Source organism: Manacus candei, unplaced genomic scaffold (genome assembly GCF_025592945.1).
Source record: "Manacus candei isolate 608988 ecotype Guabito, Panama unplaced genomic scaffold, ASM2559294v1 h1tg000015l, whole genome shotgun sequence".
NCBI classification, from domain to species: Eukaryota; Metazoa; Chordata; class Aves; order Passeriformes; family Pipridae; genus Manacus; species Manacus candei.
In genome coordinates, this window is record NW_026138063.1 from 15,695,118 (window position 1) to 15,716,777 (window position 21,660).

The 21,660-nt window shown below is 36.9% G+C and overlaps 1 protein-coding gene across 1 annotated transcript; it reads right to left on the minus strand.

Moving 5' to 3' along the window:
* Nucleotides 1-47: 47 nt before the first annotated feature.
* On the minus strand, nucleotides 48-20,978 carry FBXO36 (F-box protein 36). Its single transcript, XM_051781308.1, is given in 4 exon segments — nucleotides 48-232; nucleotides 3,526-3,646; nucleotides 17,543-17,614; nucleotides 18,708-20,978. Coding segments are annotated over 4 exon segments (534 nt in total). The 5' UTR covers nucleotides 18,864-20,978.
* Nucleotides 20,979-21,660: the final 682 nt, after the last annotated feature.

Here is a 21,660-nt window from a genome sequence, read left to right on the forward strand (position 1 = left end):
CCACACCTTACAACAATTGCTTCAGTGAAAAATGAACCTTTATTCAGTTATTTGTTCTGAACATCTTGTTTCTGCCTCCTCCTTCAGAGCTGTAGCTGCAGTGGACATCTGTGTGCAGAGAATGGTTTCCAGCCCACTTCCTATGCCAGCTCCTTCATTTCAGGTGTGATTGTGTCACACAAATTCTCCACAATAGTTTCCCATAGCACACAGTCACACAGGTAGTTGTAAGAGAAAGTAGAGGGTTAGAAATCATAATTTGGCTTACTCATTGGTGATTATTCTACCACACAGAATGTGTTTAGACAGCACAGAGGCCTTGTATCAAGGTCACTTGCAGTGTGAGCTGCCCACGTATCTTGAAAGACACAGTTTTAGTTAAAACTCACAAGATATCAGTGGAAGTTTTGCCCAGAGTTGCCAGTGCAAGATATCCCATGTTGTTCTGTGAAATATCTGAGAAGCTTCTTCTGGTATGATATCAAAGGCCTTTCTGCCACACTAAAAGCAGCTGTAATGCCATAATCTCCTGGTATGTGATTGATACACCTGCTCTGAAATCAACCGAGCTTGGTAAGTTGATGCCAAAAGACTTGTCAGGATGTAGAAATCACATCAGAAATACAAGTGTGTTTTCAAGGACATAAGAGAAGCCTTGGGCTTACCACAGAAATGCAATTTTAGGCAACTTTCAGAAGTACTGTAAGGATTAAGCCTGTTTGCCAGGAGATGCTTCTCTCTTTCAGAATGACTCCATAAAAAAATCAGGTAAAAATATTATAAAGAGGAAGAAAAAATAATGTAATTTATTAGATGACAGAACTATCACCAAAAAAAATTAGGAAGATACTCTGTGTCATTATGTATTATCTACTCATTGTAAGTAATAAAGAGCACAGCAACACTGATTTTTCCCCAAACGTTCCACTTCTCTACATGTGCAATTGCAGGGACCTAAGTGCAGTTGTACTCGATGACTCCAATTCAAGTGGCTGGTAAGTGGTAACAGAAGTAGAACAGCAAAAGTCCTGGTATAACTTGTGTTACTGCTGATGGAGCTGAATACCTTAAACTCTTTAATTCACTGCCTACAGCAAAGCTGTCACTGTACGTGTGAACTCTTTGTTCTTGTGCAGGCACACACAACATCCTAGCACGTTTTAGCAAAGGAAAAGCAGGGATCACTGAGGCAAAACTGCTGTAGGAGTGCCGAAATGAAAATATATACCTTTTAAAAGTTTTCTTTGAATTTCTGCTTTCTCTCTGCCTCTCCCCCATTCAGCTTTTCCCCTGAGAAATGGACACCGTGAAAAATAGCAGAGGCTGGTTTTTATTATCCAATGTTTTTATTTCCAAACACAGTGTTCCGTTAAGAAAAATTAACCATAAATATCGGAAGCAGAGCGCAGCCGCTCCCGCCGTTCCCGCGGCTCTTCCCCGTTCCCGCTGCTCCGGCCGTGCCCCGGGGCCCGGCGCCCTCTGGCGGCCGAACGGCCCCGCAGCACCGGGAATTCTGCAGGAGGCTCGTCCCAAAACAACCGAAACGAGTCCCGCCCTGCCCTTGTGCCGGGACAAAAATGTAAAATGCGAATACGATATTTTATAATTCCACAGAGAGCAGCATTCCAGCCTACACGTGAGTTATTTTGGAAATGAAAACTCATATTATTGGGGCAAATTTTTAATTCCATAAAAATACTTCTGAGATGAAAGAGAACCTACTAGTTCTAGTAGGTTATTTCATTGTCACAAAATTTTATCTTTCTTATCATGCAACTTAATTCTTTCTAGGATTTCCTTAAATTCCAGAATATCCAAGGCTTTATGTTAAACTAATGAAAAGTTTATTGCCCTGCACAGTACTTCATCCTGCTCCACTCACAGTCTGCAAAATGACAGATGAATTCCAGATATACTAACAAATAATTTCCTGACCTCTCTTCTATCCATTCTCTTCCTCTCCTTTAGTTGTTTTTATTCCCTTGTTCTCTAACCAGTTGTTTCCCAGTCACAATATCAACTGTTTTATCTGCAAACTGAAATAAAGCCCAGAACTCAGCAAGCTTATCTCCTCCCATCTGGCCTTCATCTCTAAATTAATGACATGCTCTATTTTCCTGACTCGCCATGTTCTCCTGTGCTTTCTTTGCACTGTCTCCTATTTCTGTGCTCACTTGAACTCTGTCTTGCTGAAGCACCTGTAACACCTTTGCAGCACAGCCACGTCCTCTGGGACTGCCAGCAGTCTGACACACAACTTGAAATGTTGACTCACATAGCCTCAAAATAATAGAAACCCTGGGAGCAATCTCATCCTGATACAGTTTGGAGACGTGCTCTGTACCAGACACATCCCTCTCTCCACACTACACAGTTAATCTGTGACTCTGAAGTCTTTCAGAGTGTATCTGTTGTCACAGCAGACTCAAGACAACTAAACCTGGGTTTAACTTTTTCATAAGGTCTCACCATTATGTTTTCATTAACTGCTCAACTCATAACTTGACAGGCTTCATTCTAGGCTCCTACAGCACCCTTGGGGATAAGAAGTTATTTTTCCCTTTAAAACATTTCTCTTCCTGTTTTTCATAAGCTAAAATCTTTTTCTCCCCCTACTGGAGTTATTGCAGCAGCCTTTTCTCAGGCTCTGACTGGGATAGAAAATACAGTTTTCAGACCCACAAAAAAAAGCTTCCCAGATCATAGCTCTGAACACATTATCTTTCTATCCCAATTTCCTGACCCTGCACAGACCAGGAAGCTGGAACAGATGACCTTTCAAAGGCCTTTCCAATATGACTTTTCTATATGAAGGACTTTTCAATATGAGGGACAGATTGCCCCTCATTCTTCTGCAATGTCCAGGCTACCCTTCCAATTTGTTACCCCTCATTCAGCACAGGCAGGCTGCTCTGAGCTCCAGGTAGCCAATAGAATAACTTCTGTTTCTCTTTAAAGTTTAAATTCAACATGTTCATACTATTTCCCATGCTTTCCTGATAGCTGGAAAGAGCTTCCTAGCAAGCAAGCATAAAGTCATCTCTTTCTCCTCCTGTGTTTCTTACAGTTTCTTGCAGTGAAGTCTAACAAAAAAAAAGAAAAGAAAAAGAAAAAAAAAAGAAAAAATCTCTTTCCTTGTGCTCCTGTCTTTTGTCACAGATGTAAATGTAAGGAATGGCAGTGACTTTTTGTTTGCTAACGAGCCTAAGGTAAGGGGATCCCAGGCTGTGGTTGAAGCTTCTAAACATTACAATAATACGAATCATAACACAAAGCAAAGGTTTTACATTTCTTAATCCTGGAAGTAGGGCATAACATCCAGCCACGGGTGGCAATGGAATTGTCTGCATCATTGTGTTTATTATAAAATAAAGGTTTGCAGGATAAGCACTGTCTCTCTAAGATCTAGCTCAAAGAGACAACCCTTACTTTACTTGTCTTAAGTAAAGCAGACAGATTGACGATTATGTTAAACCAATGAGATGAATCAAAACCAACATGCCAAAATTTTTACTGTTTCAGACCTGTGTGAAACTTGAGAAAGTCTGGCAATATCTTCAAGCTCCAGAAAGGAAATGATGTACAGGAGCAATGGGACAGGAAGCCGTTCCAGGAAGTCATACTTATCTCGCCACAGATTCCAGAACTTTGGCACCAAACAGTACAGGGAAAAAAAATGAAACCAAACCCAAGTGACAACAGACTTGTAAAAGTCTAAAGTTTCTTATCAATAATCTCAAGTTATTCACATACATCTTTAAAAAAAACCAAAACCAAAACCAACAGTCAGCTTATTTTTTTTTTTATGTTTTCTAGAGAAAATGACATTTAACATGAACATCCAGAACCATTTTTGGATCCACTTTTCCACATACATATAGATCTTTTTACATAATGACTGTGCTAATTACTCAGTATATGACATTTTTTGGCTCATTCCTTTATAATCTAATACACCAAATTCTCTCTTTGTAGGTTTCCTACTTAGTGAGCTACTTCCCATCGTGCAGCCATACAGTCAATTATTTCTGCTTCTGTGTCCCACTTGGAACTTGGCCTTTTGTGTTCAACACTATTTCTTCAGATCACTTATCTATTTTATCAAATTGCTGTAATAAAATTACTAGTTCATTATAAAACAGAATCCCGAATTCAATTTGCTACACGTCTAATGAAGATTTTGATTTCCTAAGATCTAACAAAATGAATGCAGTCATCCAGATTAGTACAGGACTTTTTTTGCCTTTTCATACACAATCAAAATTTAAAGCAGAATTAGTATTTTTTATATTTGGAAATTTTTTTTAATACATCCAAAGTGGTGTCTTTTTATTGCTTTTTTGTTTGTTGGTTGGTTTGTTTTTGTTTTAACTGACTAGAATCTATCTTCTCATGTACATTAGAGTGATAAAAAGAGAGAAACAGAACCATGGAAATTGAAACTATACTAACTACAGGCCAATTTTGATGCAGCCGTTTTCCTTCCAAAGTATTTTATAAGATTAGTTACAAAATTCAAGCTTACGTGGCTACATTTGAAAGAGCTTTGAAAATTACATGATTTCACTGCTAAGATGTTAAGAAACTTTCCTTCTTTTTTCCTTCCAAATATTCCTAAGGTAGCTATGGAGAAGGAAGCTAATGCCTTTGGGTAGGTGGCCCAATATTATGCAAGCTTTCATTTCCGTGCTGCAAGTGCAGTTTGCTGTCAGTTCTCCTTTGCTTTTTTGCTTTCCAAGCATGTCAGTTCTATATGGTTGGTAATTTTCCTCAAATTCCTTATGCAAGTACAAAATGATCTACACAGTCAACTAAAAATGGTTGGGCTGATTAATTCAGGCTGGTATGTAAGGATGATCAAAATCTTCACGTACTGGGAATGATGATGATGATGAAATACACTGAGCAGGTATTTCATGTTGAAGATTAAGCAGGCTACCACATGAATATCTGAGTTTTTCTTTAAAATGATTTATTTCTAGAAATAATAATGTGATCTGTTTTGGCTGTTTTAAAATATATTTAGCTGTGTTTATTTTGCTTTATTAATGTATCTGCAGCTAATGATGAACTAACTGTGAAAATCTATTGAACTTCAAGTTTTCTATGAAAATTTCATCCTGTGAGTGCTGGAGACCATTTGATGAGTTGTACTATTTGTTCACTCATCCAGAAATATAAGTAGACCTCTCTTCTCTTGCTCGACACTATCATCAATTTATTTTCCATCACTGCAAAACCATATATAAAACCTTGCTGTACCCTCTTGGCTTGATGGAGATTATGAGAAGAAACTAATGATAAGTTATTTCACTGTCCAAAAAGAACAGAAAACATTTCAAATCAAACACAGATGTTTATAGGTGTATGGTAGTTACTATAAATTTACTAAAATGCTAATGTTAACTGTTTAAGCACCTTTCTTTAAAAAAAACACAAACCATGAAAACAGATAAAATCTTAGGAATGAAAACTAGGAGATAACAACAGGAAATACCAATACTTAACAGGAAAACATTTTGGTGGCTGGGGTATGTACCAAATATTTAGCAGCAAACCATGGGGATGATGATGAGTTTTTTCTTTGAACTCATTTGGCAAAAAAATCAGTAAGGATAACTAGAATATTATTCCAGTATATATATATATAATTCCTATATATATATATATTTGTGGAGAATTAAGAGAAAAAATGATAATTTGTGAATACTTAGGAGCAGCAAAGCTCCCTTTAACAGGAGGTGAGGAGGTGTAAAAACATCTGATTGTGTGGAACAGCAAGAGCTATGGACAGAAATAGTGTCAGGATAACAATACAATTTCTCACAAACATAGTAATTTATTCTCATAATACTTCTATTTATATTAGCACTTTTCTGAAAGCAAAGCACTTTTATCTTATATGATAATTTTAATAAAAAATTGAGGGGAAACTCCCAAATTTTGAGATGATTTTAGAAGGAAGAAATGATCAAATGTTAGAAAAGAATGGCAACTGTGGCTTTCAATACTTCCTATGGGATAGGAAGCCTCTGAACTACCAGCAATACTTTTCAAGAAAAAGCAGGCAGATCTTATTTGTAACCTACTGAAAACACACAGAGTAATAGTAGAAAACTGCATGTTAACAATAATGTAATCATTTGAATCACTGTACCCAGGTAATGTAAAACAGATGTTTTATTGTGACATCATACTAATATCAAATGCTGCAGGAAAATGTTACACTATAAGCAATGGAAAAAAACCCACTAAAATCCTTCTCACTAACATATATTCACATGTCAAATCTACTTTTATGAGGTAAATAAAATAAACCCACCAGCGGTAAACAAAAAAGTATAGAAAAATACTTCTTTGAAAGCTCAAGTTTATAAAAATTGATGATCAATTTTGCCACAAATTAAAATGTGGTACAACTCTGCTTCAACTAACAGAGCAATTATGAACGTCTACTGCAAAAACCCAGCATATTTAAAGACACCCTGAGCCTGAGCCAAATCCAACAGGCAGTCCATTTTCTATTGGTTCAGGATACATTCATTCCCCTTCTAGTCAAAACAAGCAGTAATAACTGGAATTAAAGATTGGTTTTGTCATGGACTGTGAGTGCTGATTGAGACTTTTTCCATGGTTCAGACACATATGCAGTCACTTGAGGTTAGGAGGTGTGCTGTGTCCGTCCCTGGAACACCAAGTGCTCACCTGCAGCCTCCCACCCAACGGCCTAAGGAGGTGTCACTGTTCCTATCCGATCACTTGATATCGATCAGCTGCAAAAGTTATAGAGGGAATGAGAAACACAAACCTAAACATAGAAGTGCAGACCACGCTAAATCACCAGGGCTAAAAATCTCTGGATTGTGCCGTAGGAAGTGTTAGATTTTAATAAGCAAAGCATAGGGAACATGTTGGTCTTATCCGAGATCATAAATGAAGATACAGTCAAGTTTATTCTTGAAAAGAGATATATAATGTTACCCTCTTCCCTACCACCATACCACTTACCCAGGATTCATATACTTCTTGGGAGAGCAGACCTCCACCCAGGAGTAAATAACCATGGAATCCTAGAATCATCAAGGCTGGAAGAGACCCTCAAGATCATGTAGTCCAACCATCAACCCAGCACCACCATAACCACCCCTGTCACATCCAGACACCTCTTGCACACTTCCAGAGACAGTGACTCCAGCACCTCCCTGGGCAACTTACTCAGATAAGATGATGATTCAATAAGATGATGTCTACCGAAAACTGTTGATGAGAAAAACAGGACTTCATTTGAAAATGACACCTTTCAAGTTCATAATAAAAATAGGATAAATATGAAGTCACATCTGTAACTATTTTTTTTCAATATCTGTACACAAACAGAATACAAGAGCAGTTTATTTAAAAAAGAATAAAATCTCCCCAATCCAAAGTGTCCTGTCAGGTCTCTTGGGCTACAAAAGCCTCAGATCTCAACTGCAGTCCCTGCAGGTGCAGTTATGAACTTCTCCATTTCCAGACTAGGTCATGGCTCACCTCATCTATTCCCTCCAGTTAGTGAATTAATGTGTCTTTGGCTTAGTATTTTCAGGATATGTTCCTCTGGGAGCCATGATCAGGATCCACCATATCTTGTGACATGACCATCTCTTAAAGTTAATCCATTACTGAGAACGAAGATTATAGGAAGATGCAAAGCAATAACTACTTGGGACACACAGTTCCACAGAATTTTGGGGAAATGCATCATTATTTCAGATGTTCTCAGTGGCCAGTCTACCTTTGAGGTTTATTTAGTGATGTTTTTCTGGCTGCAGCTCCTGAAGTCATGTTGCACTTGCATAGTCCCAACTACCTGCAGCCTTTGTGGCTACTTGTGTTAAATCAGACTGGGAATCCAGGTGGCCATAAAAACAAATGGGCTGCCACAGAGCATTATGAGTTATTACCCATAAAAATATTGCTTCCTGGCCTATTTTTGTTGCTAAAATCTCTGTCATTGTCTTATAATGAAACTATCAGTGTTGCTGGGTTTTATAATATATTTAGATTTACTGTCACAGCTTTTTGTTTTTTCCTGTATTCATACATTAATTTATATTAATAAATTCATAGGAAAAAAGTCTATTAGCCAAAGCAATCACATCTTTCAGGAAGTTATTACAGACCAATATTGCTATGTTATTCCATTATATGCCACCACAAATTTGTAATTTTTATTATCATCTCCTATGAAGAGATGAATCATCAAAAAATCCTCCTGGGATTCTTTAATTTCTCCAGGTCTTAATTGATGAAATTCACTCCTAAGTGGCCACAATTGTGGAAGAAGAAAAAGAAAAAAAGCAGAAGAAATGAGTATCAAGTACCATGAGATAAATACTCAGATTCAGGTGTCAGATTGTGGAAATATTACTACAGTCCCAAAACAAAGTTATTGTAAGAGATCAGACCATGGTTACTTTACCAGCAGCCCTAAAACATGCTTCAAAGGACAATAAACATCCCAGAATGCACCTAGAACAAGTGTGAAATGTTTTTACATACAAAGAAAACATTCCCAACCCCTGCATGCAAATTGTTTGTAGAAATAAACACACATTTAAAGACATCTCAATTGGCAAAACTATAAACATTCTGGTTTTGTTTTTCATTTAGTCATAGAAACACAATTTAACCACATAATTTAATGCCTGATAAGTAGAAATACTCATTCAACTGCTCAGGCATTCAAAAGTGGTAGTGTTGGAAGTTACAACTGTGATTTTAACATTTTGTTAAAATCAAAATTAATAGGACAGTTCAAAGGCTCAGCACTTAAGACTGTCTGAAAACTCTGGAAAAGGCACTCCAGAAGTACATGTTCAACTCACATTTTCAGAGACAGAAAAAGAAAATCTGCATTACAAAGCATGCAACTGAGACAAAAAATTACTATGAATAGTAAATTAGGTAGCTATGAAATGCTGGAGAATAAGTGGCCCTGACTATCAGTAATTTTCCCAGAGTTCTCTTAAAACATTACCTGTGTGCTTAAACAGCGTGTCAGCTTTTAATATTGACTTTCTTTTTGTTGTTGTCACAGCTGGGTCTACAGGAGAGGAAAGTCATAATCACGTTTCTCCCTTCATGCTAGTAAAGATCACACTCCAAGCCACAAATAAGATTCACTTGCTATTGTAGGCAAGGTTAAAAGAACATATATTCTAGTCTTACTAATATTAATATGGTTTATTTCCTTCCAGTTCATTGAGAAAAGTGAAGGGTTTACATTGTCATATCTATAGGTGGATTCCTGATATGAGTGATACAACTGACAAATGAGAATACTAGTGAGGTGAACACACACACATATATATTTTATATAAACACATATGTGTTTTATATGTGTATATAAAAAACAAACTCCACAGAGCTTTATTTTTCCTACTGGCATGTTGAAAATGAAAACTGAAAGCAAGCCTTGAGTTAACAGTCAATACTCACATATACTGACCGAAGAACAGAGTTAAATTTATCATTACAAATCAGATCTGACAACAGTGTTTACATCTCTCAACATCAAATTTAACTTTAGATCTCACTGGTATTTCAGTGATAAAATGTAGATTTTAAAGTTGAGAATTAAGTATTTGTAACTCCCAAAGAGTTGCATTCACTTTCATCACTAATTTTCAAATTAAAGCTCAGATTCCAGATGATCTGCTAAGACACCAGTCATTTCTGTATTTTTCAAGTCTTTCTTTTACTTTGTTAATCTCTTAGCTATAGCAACAGTAAACAAGTTTGAATAAAGGCTTAACATCTACATTTGAATGTCAAATATAGACAGCTAAAATTTATCATTTTGATGGCTATTGTGGCTAATACATCAATTATAGGGGGTAATCAGAATGCTAAATCATATTTCTGATTGCATACATACAGAATAGCTTCAATTACAGCTCAGACATATCTGCAATACTCTGTACCCTTATTATGTGAATAAATGGAAAAAACATCCTACTCAGTTACGTAAGTTCATCCTATTTTACAATACACACACAATCTTTATTCCTTTGCAGTGAAACAGTTGCCTCTTTGAAGGCAAAAAATATTCATCCAATCTGCATTTTAGAATTTAATACACAAAAAGTAAACCACACCACTGAAACATTTGATCGTAGCAGAATTAACAGTTCTGCAATGGACATGCACAATATAGATTACCATGTTGCTAAAATAACATCCTTTCATATACTAGTGGTAACATGAGGATTCAATGCAGAAGTGATTGTAAAGCCCTTGTCATTCTGTTTCAGAGACGATTTTAGTGCCTGGGAAGGCTTTAGAACTGGTATGTTTGCAGCCCACCACGGGGATAATAGGACACTGAATGCTGTACTGTACTTCCAAAAGCTCTTTTTATCTCTGGCAGTGTAGGGAGAATCAGCATGTAGGGCTACTGCCATTCTTATTTGTGGAAAACACGAGGTGAGAGTAAGGTCAGAACAAAACTGATATGCAAATAGAGAAAGAAAAGACATCTTTGTAACACGTTCCTCAGCTTGCACACCCTTCAACATGGTATGCAAGAATACAGTATCCTATAGGGAAAAATCCCATTGTTAAAGGAGAAAAGGAACATGGTTAATAGACTTTCTCTGGGCTTTTTCATGTTACTGTTGGAAGTGACATTTATTAAAAAAAAAACAAACCAAAACACCCAAACCAAAAATCCCCATTTCTCAGCATGAAAATGCCAAGTGTTACTGAAAAAGAAAATAGTTCTACCTGCCCCCAAAACCACTCACCCAAAATGATTAACAGCTATTGCTTTCTAACTTTTGAACAATATTCTACAGATTAAATCTATAAGGTTGTACAGAAAATGAACTACACACAAGTCTAATTCTTAAAAAAGCAGAAACATGTTGCACCACAGATTACAATGTGTAAATTAAATACATTAATCAATACTTTTCAGTATGGGATATACAGTACAACAGAACAAAGTGTATACAGATAGCAGATACTCAAATTCTGCACTGGTGTAAGCAAGACAAACTTTTCACAGCAAGTATTCCATGTATTTTTTGTTTAGTATTTTGTGTGTGTGAGTGTATTTATCTGTAATGTAACTTTAAGTATATGTGAGTGTACAAGAACGTCTTTAATCCAAACACTAGAGTGGGCATATGTGTCTATAGACTCTTGAATCAGATTTTTATCTTTATACAATCCAACAAACTCTAAAATGAAACACTAAGTCAATACTCTACAAATTAAATACCCCTGTGCATTACAACAGATGTTTTAACATGGCTATGAAAATTTACTTTCTCGCATTATTGTGTGCAAGTATAAATTCCAAAGCATTTTAATACTAATTTAAAAAAAAAATACAGCAATACATATTTCCATAATCTTACCTCCTTTTAATTGTTATACCAGGAAGCACACTGCAGTAGAACTCTCTGCCAAAATGGAAAGATCAGGCCAACATGCAGAGGCACAGGAAAAGTAAAATATTCAAGTAATTTTGTTGAACACCACTGTGATTTTTCTAAACATTATTCTTTGATTTACAGTGGAACAAACTGTCAATTGCATTAAAAAACTTCCTTATGTACAAATACCCGGGACAATCTGCAAGTACCTTGATAATTTCTTAGCATGTGGTTATTTCAAATAAAAATAATGCATAGACTTTGTAGTACCTATATTATTTGCATAGATTAAAAAGATGGAAAGTGTTGTAAGTGCATCCTGGTTACCATGGACACATTCCATTCTGGATGTTATTTGGAGGTGCAAGTGTTAAAGCAATTCACTGCCACATTGCTTATTCTGTTGGCATTTCTTCATGAAAAAAGAGAGAAGAGGAAAGGAAGAGCAAAACCAAATCTAAACAGCAGCAACCAGACAAGGCTTCAGGTAAAAAGTCATAGGAAATTTTTAAACAAATAAAACAACCAAAATATTTAAGTGAAAATTAGCAAAAACCGAACTATTTAGTAAGTATGTATTGTCAAAATTAATCTGGACTGCAAATTACCAGAAGCATAGTTACTATTTACATAGCATGAGAAAATAATATTTGAAATTTGTCATATGGTGAGCCATCTTTTAAGGATGCTGGCCTCAACTTTCCCTTAATTTAATCTAATTTGAAAGTTATATAAGTAAAGACAAGTCTCACATGACAGACTCACGTTGTCTATTGAGAAACCTCTGGGGGAAGGTCAGGACAAGACGGTGTGAATTGTGAAGCTCTGTAGAACTTCTTCCTTCCCCAATACACATTTTTAGGATTTCAAACTTCTCCAGACTCGGCTGCAGAAACTCAAAATATAATTCCTCAGATTAAAGGTTATAGGGAGATTAATTTTCCCCTTAAATTGTTCTCCTTTAAATAGCTAAACATTCACTGGAGAAGGAAGGTGACTGCAGAATATAGAAAATAGTGTTGTTGAGATTCAGGAGATCTAGAGCTAAACATTTTCCTCTGTCCCAGGTGAATGGCCTAAATCCCCAGTCTTTGTTTTCACCCTTGGATTTGTCACTGCAGTCCCAGCTCTCATTTCCCTGTGCAGTGAAGGAGCCCTTGTGTCTTCTACTGAAAAAAAATCATGTTCTCTATTAGTCTTAGTGATTTATCTCTAAATCCCTTCTCTCAGACTATTTTATCTCATATTCTATTAATTTTCCATAGATTAAAAAAAATAAATCTCTGCTTTTGGCTGGATTTTGTAGAGTGGGGGAGACCACAAAAATTTGATTTCAAAATTAGAGTATTCAAGTGCTTCTGTCCTCATTTTATCTCATTTTCTCTTGCACAATATTGTCGCATATTTGCTACAATTTCAAATGAATCTATTGGTTTTAAAACAATCCATTTTCATGTACCTTGGTATAGAAATTGCCCATTTTACCCTCACATAAATCTATACAAAATGAAAGTGGAATAAATATCAGCATACTGAAATATCTTAAAGGAGATAACTATAAAATAGATATTTCTAGTCAGGATCTGTATACCTAAATATTTTTGAGTTAATTGGTTGCTTGAGGCCAGTATCTGCTAATCTGTTGCCTAAGAATTTGTAAAGCTAGGCACAGCTTCCAAGCCATGAAGTCAAATGCCTTTGCTAGATATATATGTTTGAATTTTGAAATTAATTAGCACAGTGAAAACTACCAGCTTACCTTCTTCCTTCATCTGTCCAGTGCCTGTCAGTGTAGATCCAATTTTACTTATGAAAAAGCACCCCTGCTGGCATAGGTTTTTCTACTCTAACATAGTCACAGCTAATTGAGAAATTGATACTATGGTACTGTTTTTCTTACTTTATAGCAAAGTTTTTCACACAGTTGCAGCTACATCCACACTACAGCTTTGACTGTGTAAGGAATAAAGGAAAATTTGAGTTGGACAACAGAAACCTTTAGGCTTAGACAAAGCTATGCTCATTTTGCAAGCAAACAAAGCTTTGGCTTCTAGGCCACTTCAAAAAAGGGAAATTAGGTACCTTACAATTTTACTCACTTTCCACCAAGAAGAGGCAATTATGTATTGTGTCTAAGGTATGGAGTCAGGTAGCACTGCCAATGCAGAGGGCTTTGTGAAAGAACTAAAGTAAAATGTTAAATCACTTCAGGCAGACTCTGCTCACATGGTGACACTGAGGCACTAAAGCAGGGCTGCTCTGATCCCTGGGGAATAAGCTGGGCAGAACAGTAACACACATGGGCATTGTTTCATGTAAGGCTACAATGGCACATTGTGATTAACTTAAAAGCAAGAATGCAGATCTTGTGGAACTGAAGAATCTGTTAAGTCTCCTTTTTTCCTCCTGTCTCCAAACCCAGTTAGATTCTTGGTAAGGAAAATATTTGACTGGCCAAAGGAGATTATTTTGAGAGTCTTGATTGGGTTAATATGCAAGAATGTGAACACTAGGAAATGCAGCCTGGCAGAAGGGACTACACTGGTTTTGGCAGGGGGTGGTGGTGGTGGTGTGTACCTCAAAACTGCTGACAGGTTTTGTCCTGTTTCCTTGGAAAAGAAGGTAAAATGGTTGCAGTTAATGAAGCCTTCATTTATTTAGGGTTCCCAGAAGTCTCTGAAGGACAACTTTATAGGAGTAAGCACAAAAAATGAAACACATCTGAGTGCAATAGTGCAAGAGTCCACCAAACTGAAATTAAACTAAAGCCATGCCCTGGTGCCATTCCTTATTTCAGGCATGGACAATATGAAATTAAATAGGTACCACTTGCTGTCTGTGAAATTGGATGCATTTTGTTCTTCTGGCAATTTATTACCTTTCTTTTCAAATCTAAGGTAGGGCTTTCAATGTCCCTAATTCATTTGACAATTGATACGAAGGTCTGTCCTTGCATTTGCTGTAGTACAGGAAATGATACAAATTACTATTTTGTCTACACTGATAGGTTCACATCGCTACAGGATAATAGTTTCCTTCTGATGTGCACTCGTGAGAAGCAAAAATAGGTCTCTTTGGCATTTATTAGACAGAGTCCATTTTTCATCTTTCTAAGGGATGTCCATTTCAGATATGCCACAGAGTCTGAAGTGTAAAACCTATTAAGCTGTGCTAAATAAACTGTTCTCCAAGGAAAAAAAAACATTCTCTCAGAGCAGTGTGTACTTGGAAGTTTGTAGGGCCACAACAGTCATCACCAAACCCTCCCTGCCCTATGTCTGCTTTGGTTTTGGAGAAAAAAAAATTACTATTAATAAATAGCAAGAGATTAAAACAATTCAGTTAGCAAGCAAAAATACAACAGTGACTGTAGCAGAGTACAGCTGTAAAGACAATGGCATATGGAAAGAAAGATGACTTCCTGGTGTCAAGGCAAACTGTTTTGTGAGTTGCTATTAACAAATATTTCAAGTGCATGAAGAAGAAAAGAAATATCTCAATTTCAAAATTTCATATGGAGCAACTATGAAGTTGCTAATTTTCCCCCACTTCACTCATACTCTGAAGCATCAACCCACTTAAGGGATTAGCTCTGTGTGCATGTGTGCATGATTACCAAAGGCTTCCACTTAAAGCATCTGAAAAACATATTAGTAAAATACAGGAGGAAGATGGAGTAAAAGCTTGGAAAAAAAATAATTGTCTTTTCCTTTGGGGAATGCAGTAGTTATGTTTGAGCACAAAATCTGCTGCCTTGCCATGGCCTCCTCCCTTTTCTCAGTTACATACCTGGTTTATTCCTATTTTAGTATCTTTCCTCATTGGTTTTCCTAGACTTTGCAGGTGGGAGAAGGAATACATAAAAAGTCAAGAAAATAAGAAAAAAAAAAGTAGCTCAAGCTGTTTCTCACAGCTGCCAACAGCACAGGTGCTTTGGAAGGTAACATCTACCTTTATACAGACTTGTGCACAGATCAGAGAGACAGCACAGGAGCGAGAGACAATGCAGAAGGGAGGGGATGTGCTGAGGGGAAAGCAACACTATCAGAGGGAATAAAATATTACTCTTGAGGATCAGAGTCTTCAATTATGAGCATGATACTTGCCATTTATTAATGTGATTAAATAGGCAGACCTAGATAAGACTGCCACAAAGAGATTATTCCACTACTTAACAGAACAAAGGATGCAAGCTAAGTGCAAGGCATAACATTCCTTTCTAGATGGATAACACACTGACAGGTTTCACTTAAAATCATTTCTTTTAGTTTTGTCCTCCTTAATTCAGTTTCAAGGTCTTCTTGTTACAATTTCAGGTCTAGTCTATGCTTTAAATTTCTTCTGCTTTGTTTTTGGGTGGTCTTTTTTTTGTTTGGTTGGTTAGGTTTTTTGTGGGGTTTTTTGTGTGCTTTTTTTTCCTCTTTCTTAGAGTAAAGAACCCAAACAACAGAACAGAACAGTCAGACTCCCCGCTATGTGCACAAAAAGTCCTCAAGTGCAGCTGTGCAAAGTAATTTTTAGGGAATCTGCACCTCTTTTAGCAGGGTATGTACACATAACTGGCAATCCTTTTTATTACAGATGAAGTCTCAGTTCAATCATCCCACTGCTCCCTTCTTGGATGCTTCTTATCCTCCTGATTTGTATACATCTGCAACCAGTCTAATCTAATATCTGCTGAAAACTGTTTTCCTGTATTTTTATGTGGGCATCTCACTTCCAGCACTGACACCCCTCACTCTAAATTTGGAGGAACACCTAGTGCAGTGGCCCCTAAAATCTCATCACATTTTTTAAGAACAGACTAACACTTATCAAAGTGTTTTCCAAAGTTCCCTTTCTGTCTATTTACAGCTTTAATTCCACCTCAGATTGAAAGACAGGAGCACTAAAGAATCCATCACACTGTGCAGGCATTCTGATATACTTGATTCCTACCTATGTCTCCAGCTTGCAGAAAAAGCTGTGTTAACAAGTCTGTCCTATTTCTCAACCAGTCCTCAGCTCAGTACTACAGGTAGCATACTCTCTGAAAAGCTGGTTGACTTTTTTTCCTGTTTCTTCAAATACTAGGTTTTTTTAGTCCAATTTTAATTACTTGTTTTACATGAAACTTAACATTTGTTACCTTTAGGTTTCAGTCTCATTGTAAACTGCAGAGGTGGGAACAATTGCACAGTTCAGCTGTAGCACCATCTTAGTGAATGCTGAAATCTATCCTTTCATTATCATTTGTCATGATAATTTGATGTGCCCATATATTAAAAACATACATTGCCTTTTCTGTCACAAGTATCTGCTTGCTTTTTTGATGCTTTCCAGCTACACAGCTCCTCTTGCCTGCAATCCCCATCTGTTGTCATTCCTTTCACTCTATTGTTCACTATCATCCTATTATGTTATTTAGAACTCTGGCTTCAGACACTCTCTTAGGCTTCTGCAGTATTATTTTGCCTTTTTCAACAAATCATTTTGATCATTTTACTGTGCACTACTGTTTGTTCTTCTAGTTCCCACCCTCCTCCAGATAATTTGTGTAATTTAGGTTTCAGCCAACAAATGACATTTACACTGGTTGCACCCAGTGCACAATTTTAATCTAATTTAGTGAAGTCCATCCAAAAGCTGCAGGCACTTTTACTTTGGTTTAATTTAGGCTTATTTCTGTTTAACACAAATTGATTTAGTTTATACTCAATCAAAATCAAGCAAATCTTTACAATAAGAATCCATAGAGCAGTTTAGACCAGCAAGTTTGTTTAAAAAACCAGTTTTTAAATTACTCTAGTGCATCTTTAGATAAGACCTGCCCACACTGAGTTAAAAATCCTGATTTTTTCTAGCTTTGCCTTCCACCTTTCTTGCCTTCTTCCTTTGAACACTTTACTGATTGCATTTCATTGACTTTTGGTAAATGAACAAAGTGTAAATATACGGTGTGCCTAGTCAAGTAAATATCCCTGAAAGTTCTTCATCATGAATGCTACTGTGTATATGGAAAATGAAATAAGGTAAATTGCTCTTGGTTAATAAAGGCAACAGAAAAGAAGAAATAACTCTTTTCCGAACTTGAAGCAGAAAAAAGCAAAACAAGACAATAGATAAGAACACAAACTTACCTTTGGCAACACAAAAGTAGAATTACTCCTGAAGAATTCCAAGAGAGAACAACATGGACAAGGATGTACTACCTAAAGTAAGGCAAGTGAAAAATATAACTAAATCTTTCTCTGGAAGAAGCACTGACAATAATGAACATGTGAGCAACATTTGGGTACAGCAGGAAATGTTGACTTAATTAAGCAGAAGGTAGTTGTGATTGCTCACCTTGAGAAACTATTATACCTTCATGACCTGGAAATCATCCTTGGTAGGTAGGACTAGATCAAGCATAATACTTTTGAAGAAAGCCACAAACATTAAAATCATACATAAAACTTAAAATGGGAGCTTAAACATTGCAATTCTGAGTGTCACTGCTGTCTGTATATTAAAGACTAGTTATGAGGAGACAAAACCCAGCTGACACAAAAGAAAAAAATACATCTCTAGGCCACCAGTGATACAGAAAAACCAGAGTAATGGCAAACAATGGTAACAGAGAATTAACTAAGATTACTTTATCATCTTTAACATATTTTAATTGAAATTGATACAAGAATATTCCACTGCATCTTCAAAGGACAGGTCAAGTACTACAGAAAGAATTTTATAAGCCCACACAACAGTACAGAGTTATCATAGGCTCACAAACAACTGAACTTTACAAGTAATAACTACTTAAGGACTCAGAACCAGTTATATTTCTAATTTCAAATCATAAATAAATGTTACACAGAGTTTCACACAGTTTAGTAAAGTTTGTAGGGGAAAAAAAAAACCAAAACAACCACCCCTCAAAACAGAGAGAACTGAGTCTTCTGGAAAGGAAAAAGCTCACCACTGACATTGCTGTATGTGATGCTTCTGTAGAGAAATCTTGATCTGTCAGTAAGGAAAGCCCTGGAATGCCAGCACTGCTGGGGCTACACATCAGAAATTGCATTTCAGTTGTTAAAAGCCCATATGTCAGTTGGGTTCTTGTGCTGCATTACATCTTCAATTTGCAGCATGACTAAAGAATTCCCAAACCTTCCCCAAAACATTATGGATAAGACCTAGCAACTGCATACATGCAGAGGTGGCGCTTCATGGAAGAAGTGAGAGGTACTAAGAGGCATCCGAACTCTAACACAACATCACAACGCTGCTAAACCAACATATTTTAGCTTTGCACAGAAACACCTGACAACAGTATTCATGTCTTTCCAACACAGCATTAGTTCCCCAGAGAAACTGTCTCCATTTTCCAAGCAGCTCTACTGTTTCCTTCGATGTCTGAATTAGAGACAGCAAAAAAGCAAAGGAGATTTCCCTATGTATTTTAGGATTAACAAACATTCTGCTGATAATAATTGCTTAATAGTGTGTGATACCATTACCATGAAAGTGTTTGACTGTTTTGGAAATACACTTTTTAAGCACAACAGAACATTTTTCTGAGCTGGGACAAAATGGCTTCTTTCTGAGTTCATCAAACTATGCTTGAAAGGTTTCTAATTTAAGACAACAACAAGTTCCTAGTTTTATGCAATTAAAGTCCTCCATACAGATAGTTCATAACAAAAATATAATTTTTTTAAACGCCCTCTAGAAAAATTTCTGTGCTGTTTTTGTTTGTTAAGAACAAATTCTTGCTTTGAAAAGTCAAAGAAGAGACTTAAATAGAATTGGTCCAGATAGGCAATAATTGGTATGGCATCCTCCAGGTTTCAAATGCAAATAAAATAGCAGAATTTTGAAAAAGGTTCATCTCCCACAGATCTTTACTTAAAATAAGACATCTTTCAAAAACATTGTTTTGTATAATATGAAATTAATTTCAGCTCATTTGCTATTATAACATCTGTTAATTCCCCCCCTCCAATCCATCTGGCTTAAGCACTTCAAATGGCATCTCCTGTCAATCAAATAGGTTACATATCAAATGTCATCATTAAGACTTAAAAACAAGGCCAGCATTCAATAGTTAACTTTATAATACCTTTTTTTCCCAAATGGAGGAGCTATCCTTGCAGGTTTAATAAAACCCAAAGGTACTCACAACTGAAAATCAACTAGCCCACAATCATTACAATAATCACTTATTAATATGTCTCCTAAAATTGAAATTTTATTGAAAATAATTCGTAAGTGGTGTTTTTTTCATGTGTGGTTTGTTGGTTTTTGTTTGGGTTTTGTTGTTGTGTTTTTTTTTTAATTTAGTACTTACAGGGATTAGACATAGAATTGAGTTGTTTATTGAGAAAGGAGTTTTAAAAAAACATTCTTAAAGATTTTAGTGCTGTAGGTTCAGAATTTTTACTTAAAACTAAAAAGCCAGAAAACAACTTTATTTTTTCAATTAAAACAATTAATTATAAGGTCTTTTAGGAAAATACTGTAGTTCTCAGTACCCAAAATAACATGCTGTGTTCAGAATGTATTGATTTAATCAGAAACTGATTGAAGATGTAGAGGCGAACACTAAACAATAGGAGCAATGAGGGGTAAAGAACAAGAACATCCATCAGAACTGTTTGCCTGGTTACTTGCACTGTTTGCTCATCTACATGGCCTGTATATATTTGCTAGAGAATGCAGTTGCTGAGCTCTGACCAAACATCCAATTCTGCAGTTGCATATTTGACAAAGTTCAGCCATCCTGACTGTTGTGTGAGCAGCCCCTGTGTGGGATATCGCACACAATGCCGGTGCTGTTGGGGACGTGTGAGTCCTGCCTTTTACAGGGGAGTAGCTCCACATTTTACTAACATGACAAAATCCTCTGATTAGTGCAGCATTCATTAAATGGTGACAGATGCTGGTATTAATTACATGTTGAGTGGATCATTTTCCCATTACGTTTCTTTTGTTACCAGCCTCATCATTCTAGTTATCAGCCTGCCCTATAAGCAGATTAAGCACCAGACTTTTTTTGGGGGGGAGTGGGGGATGTGTGTCTATATTCCTTGTTTGACCAAAATGAGTGACCCATCTTTTCTACACTACCCCACCATCTGGATTCCTCTCACTGCACTTTTCAAAACCTGTACTTATCATCTGTTAGAAAATTTATAAGAAATTTTATTTTGAGGAGTTATTTGTGTGGTTCTTTTAAGCCATCTTACATTTAATGTTGGAGGCCATATGATTTATCACTTGCTTTGTACAAACAGATAACATCTATTGTTTGTGATAAACCCTGCCAAATTATAACTGGCATATCAAATATTAATTTGGCATTTCAAGAGTGAAAAACACGTACAGTGAAAGATAATGGAAAGGCATACGTGACACAAATTGCCATCCCTCATGTCAGTCTTGAGAAAAAAATTCCCAGTCTATGTAATATTACATGCACTCAAAACAAAAGCTATTCACTGTTCCCATGAATTCTAGCAGGATTCCTAGTACACACTTTATGGCCAAGCATGTTTTTCTATTTAGTATGTTTATCCTGACATGTACACCAGCTTCTCCTTCACAACAGCTCAGAGCAGTCTGGGGGCCCTTCACCATCTTTGTTGCCCCCCTTTGGACACTCTCTAATAGCTTATTATCTTTCTTATATTGTGGTGCCCAAAACTGCCACAATATTGCAGGTGAGGCTGCCCCAGTGCAGAGCAGAGCGGGACAATCCCCTCCCTCACCTGGCTGGTGATGCTGTGCCTGATGCCCCCCAGGACAGGGTTGGCCCTCCTGGCTGCCAGGGCACTGCTGACTCACATTCAACTTGCCATCGACCAGGACCCCCAGGGCCCTTTCCTGGCACTGCTTTCCAGCATCTCATTCCCCAGTCTGCCCGTACATCCAGGGTTGCCCCAGCCCAGGTGCAGAATTCAGCACTTGCCCTTGCTGGACTTCACATGGTTGGTGATTGCCCAGCCCTCTGATTTGTCGAGGTCTCTCTGCAGTGCCAGTCGAGGGAGTCAACAGCTCCTCCCAGTTTCGTGGCATCTGCAAACTTGCTCAGTATCCCCTGGAGACCTGTGTCCAAGTCAGTGATGAAGAGGTTGAAGAGCACTGGGCCTAAGAAGGAGCCTCAAAGAACCACACTATTATACACACACATATACAGCATTGTTACCTACACACAAGATATCCAAGCAGAAGAAGCTGTAAATTAGTCTGCATAACTGCCTTTCTAACCATCAGA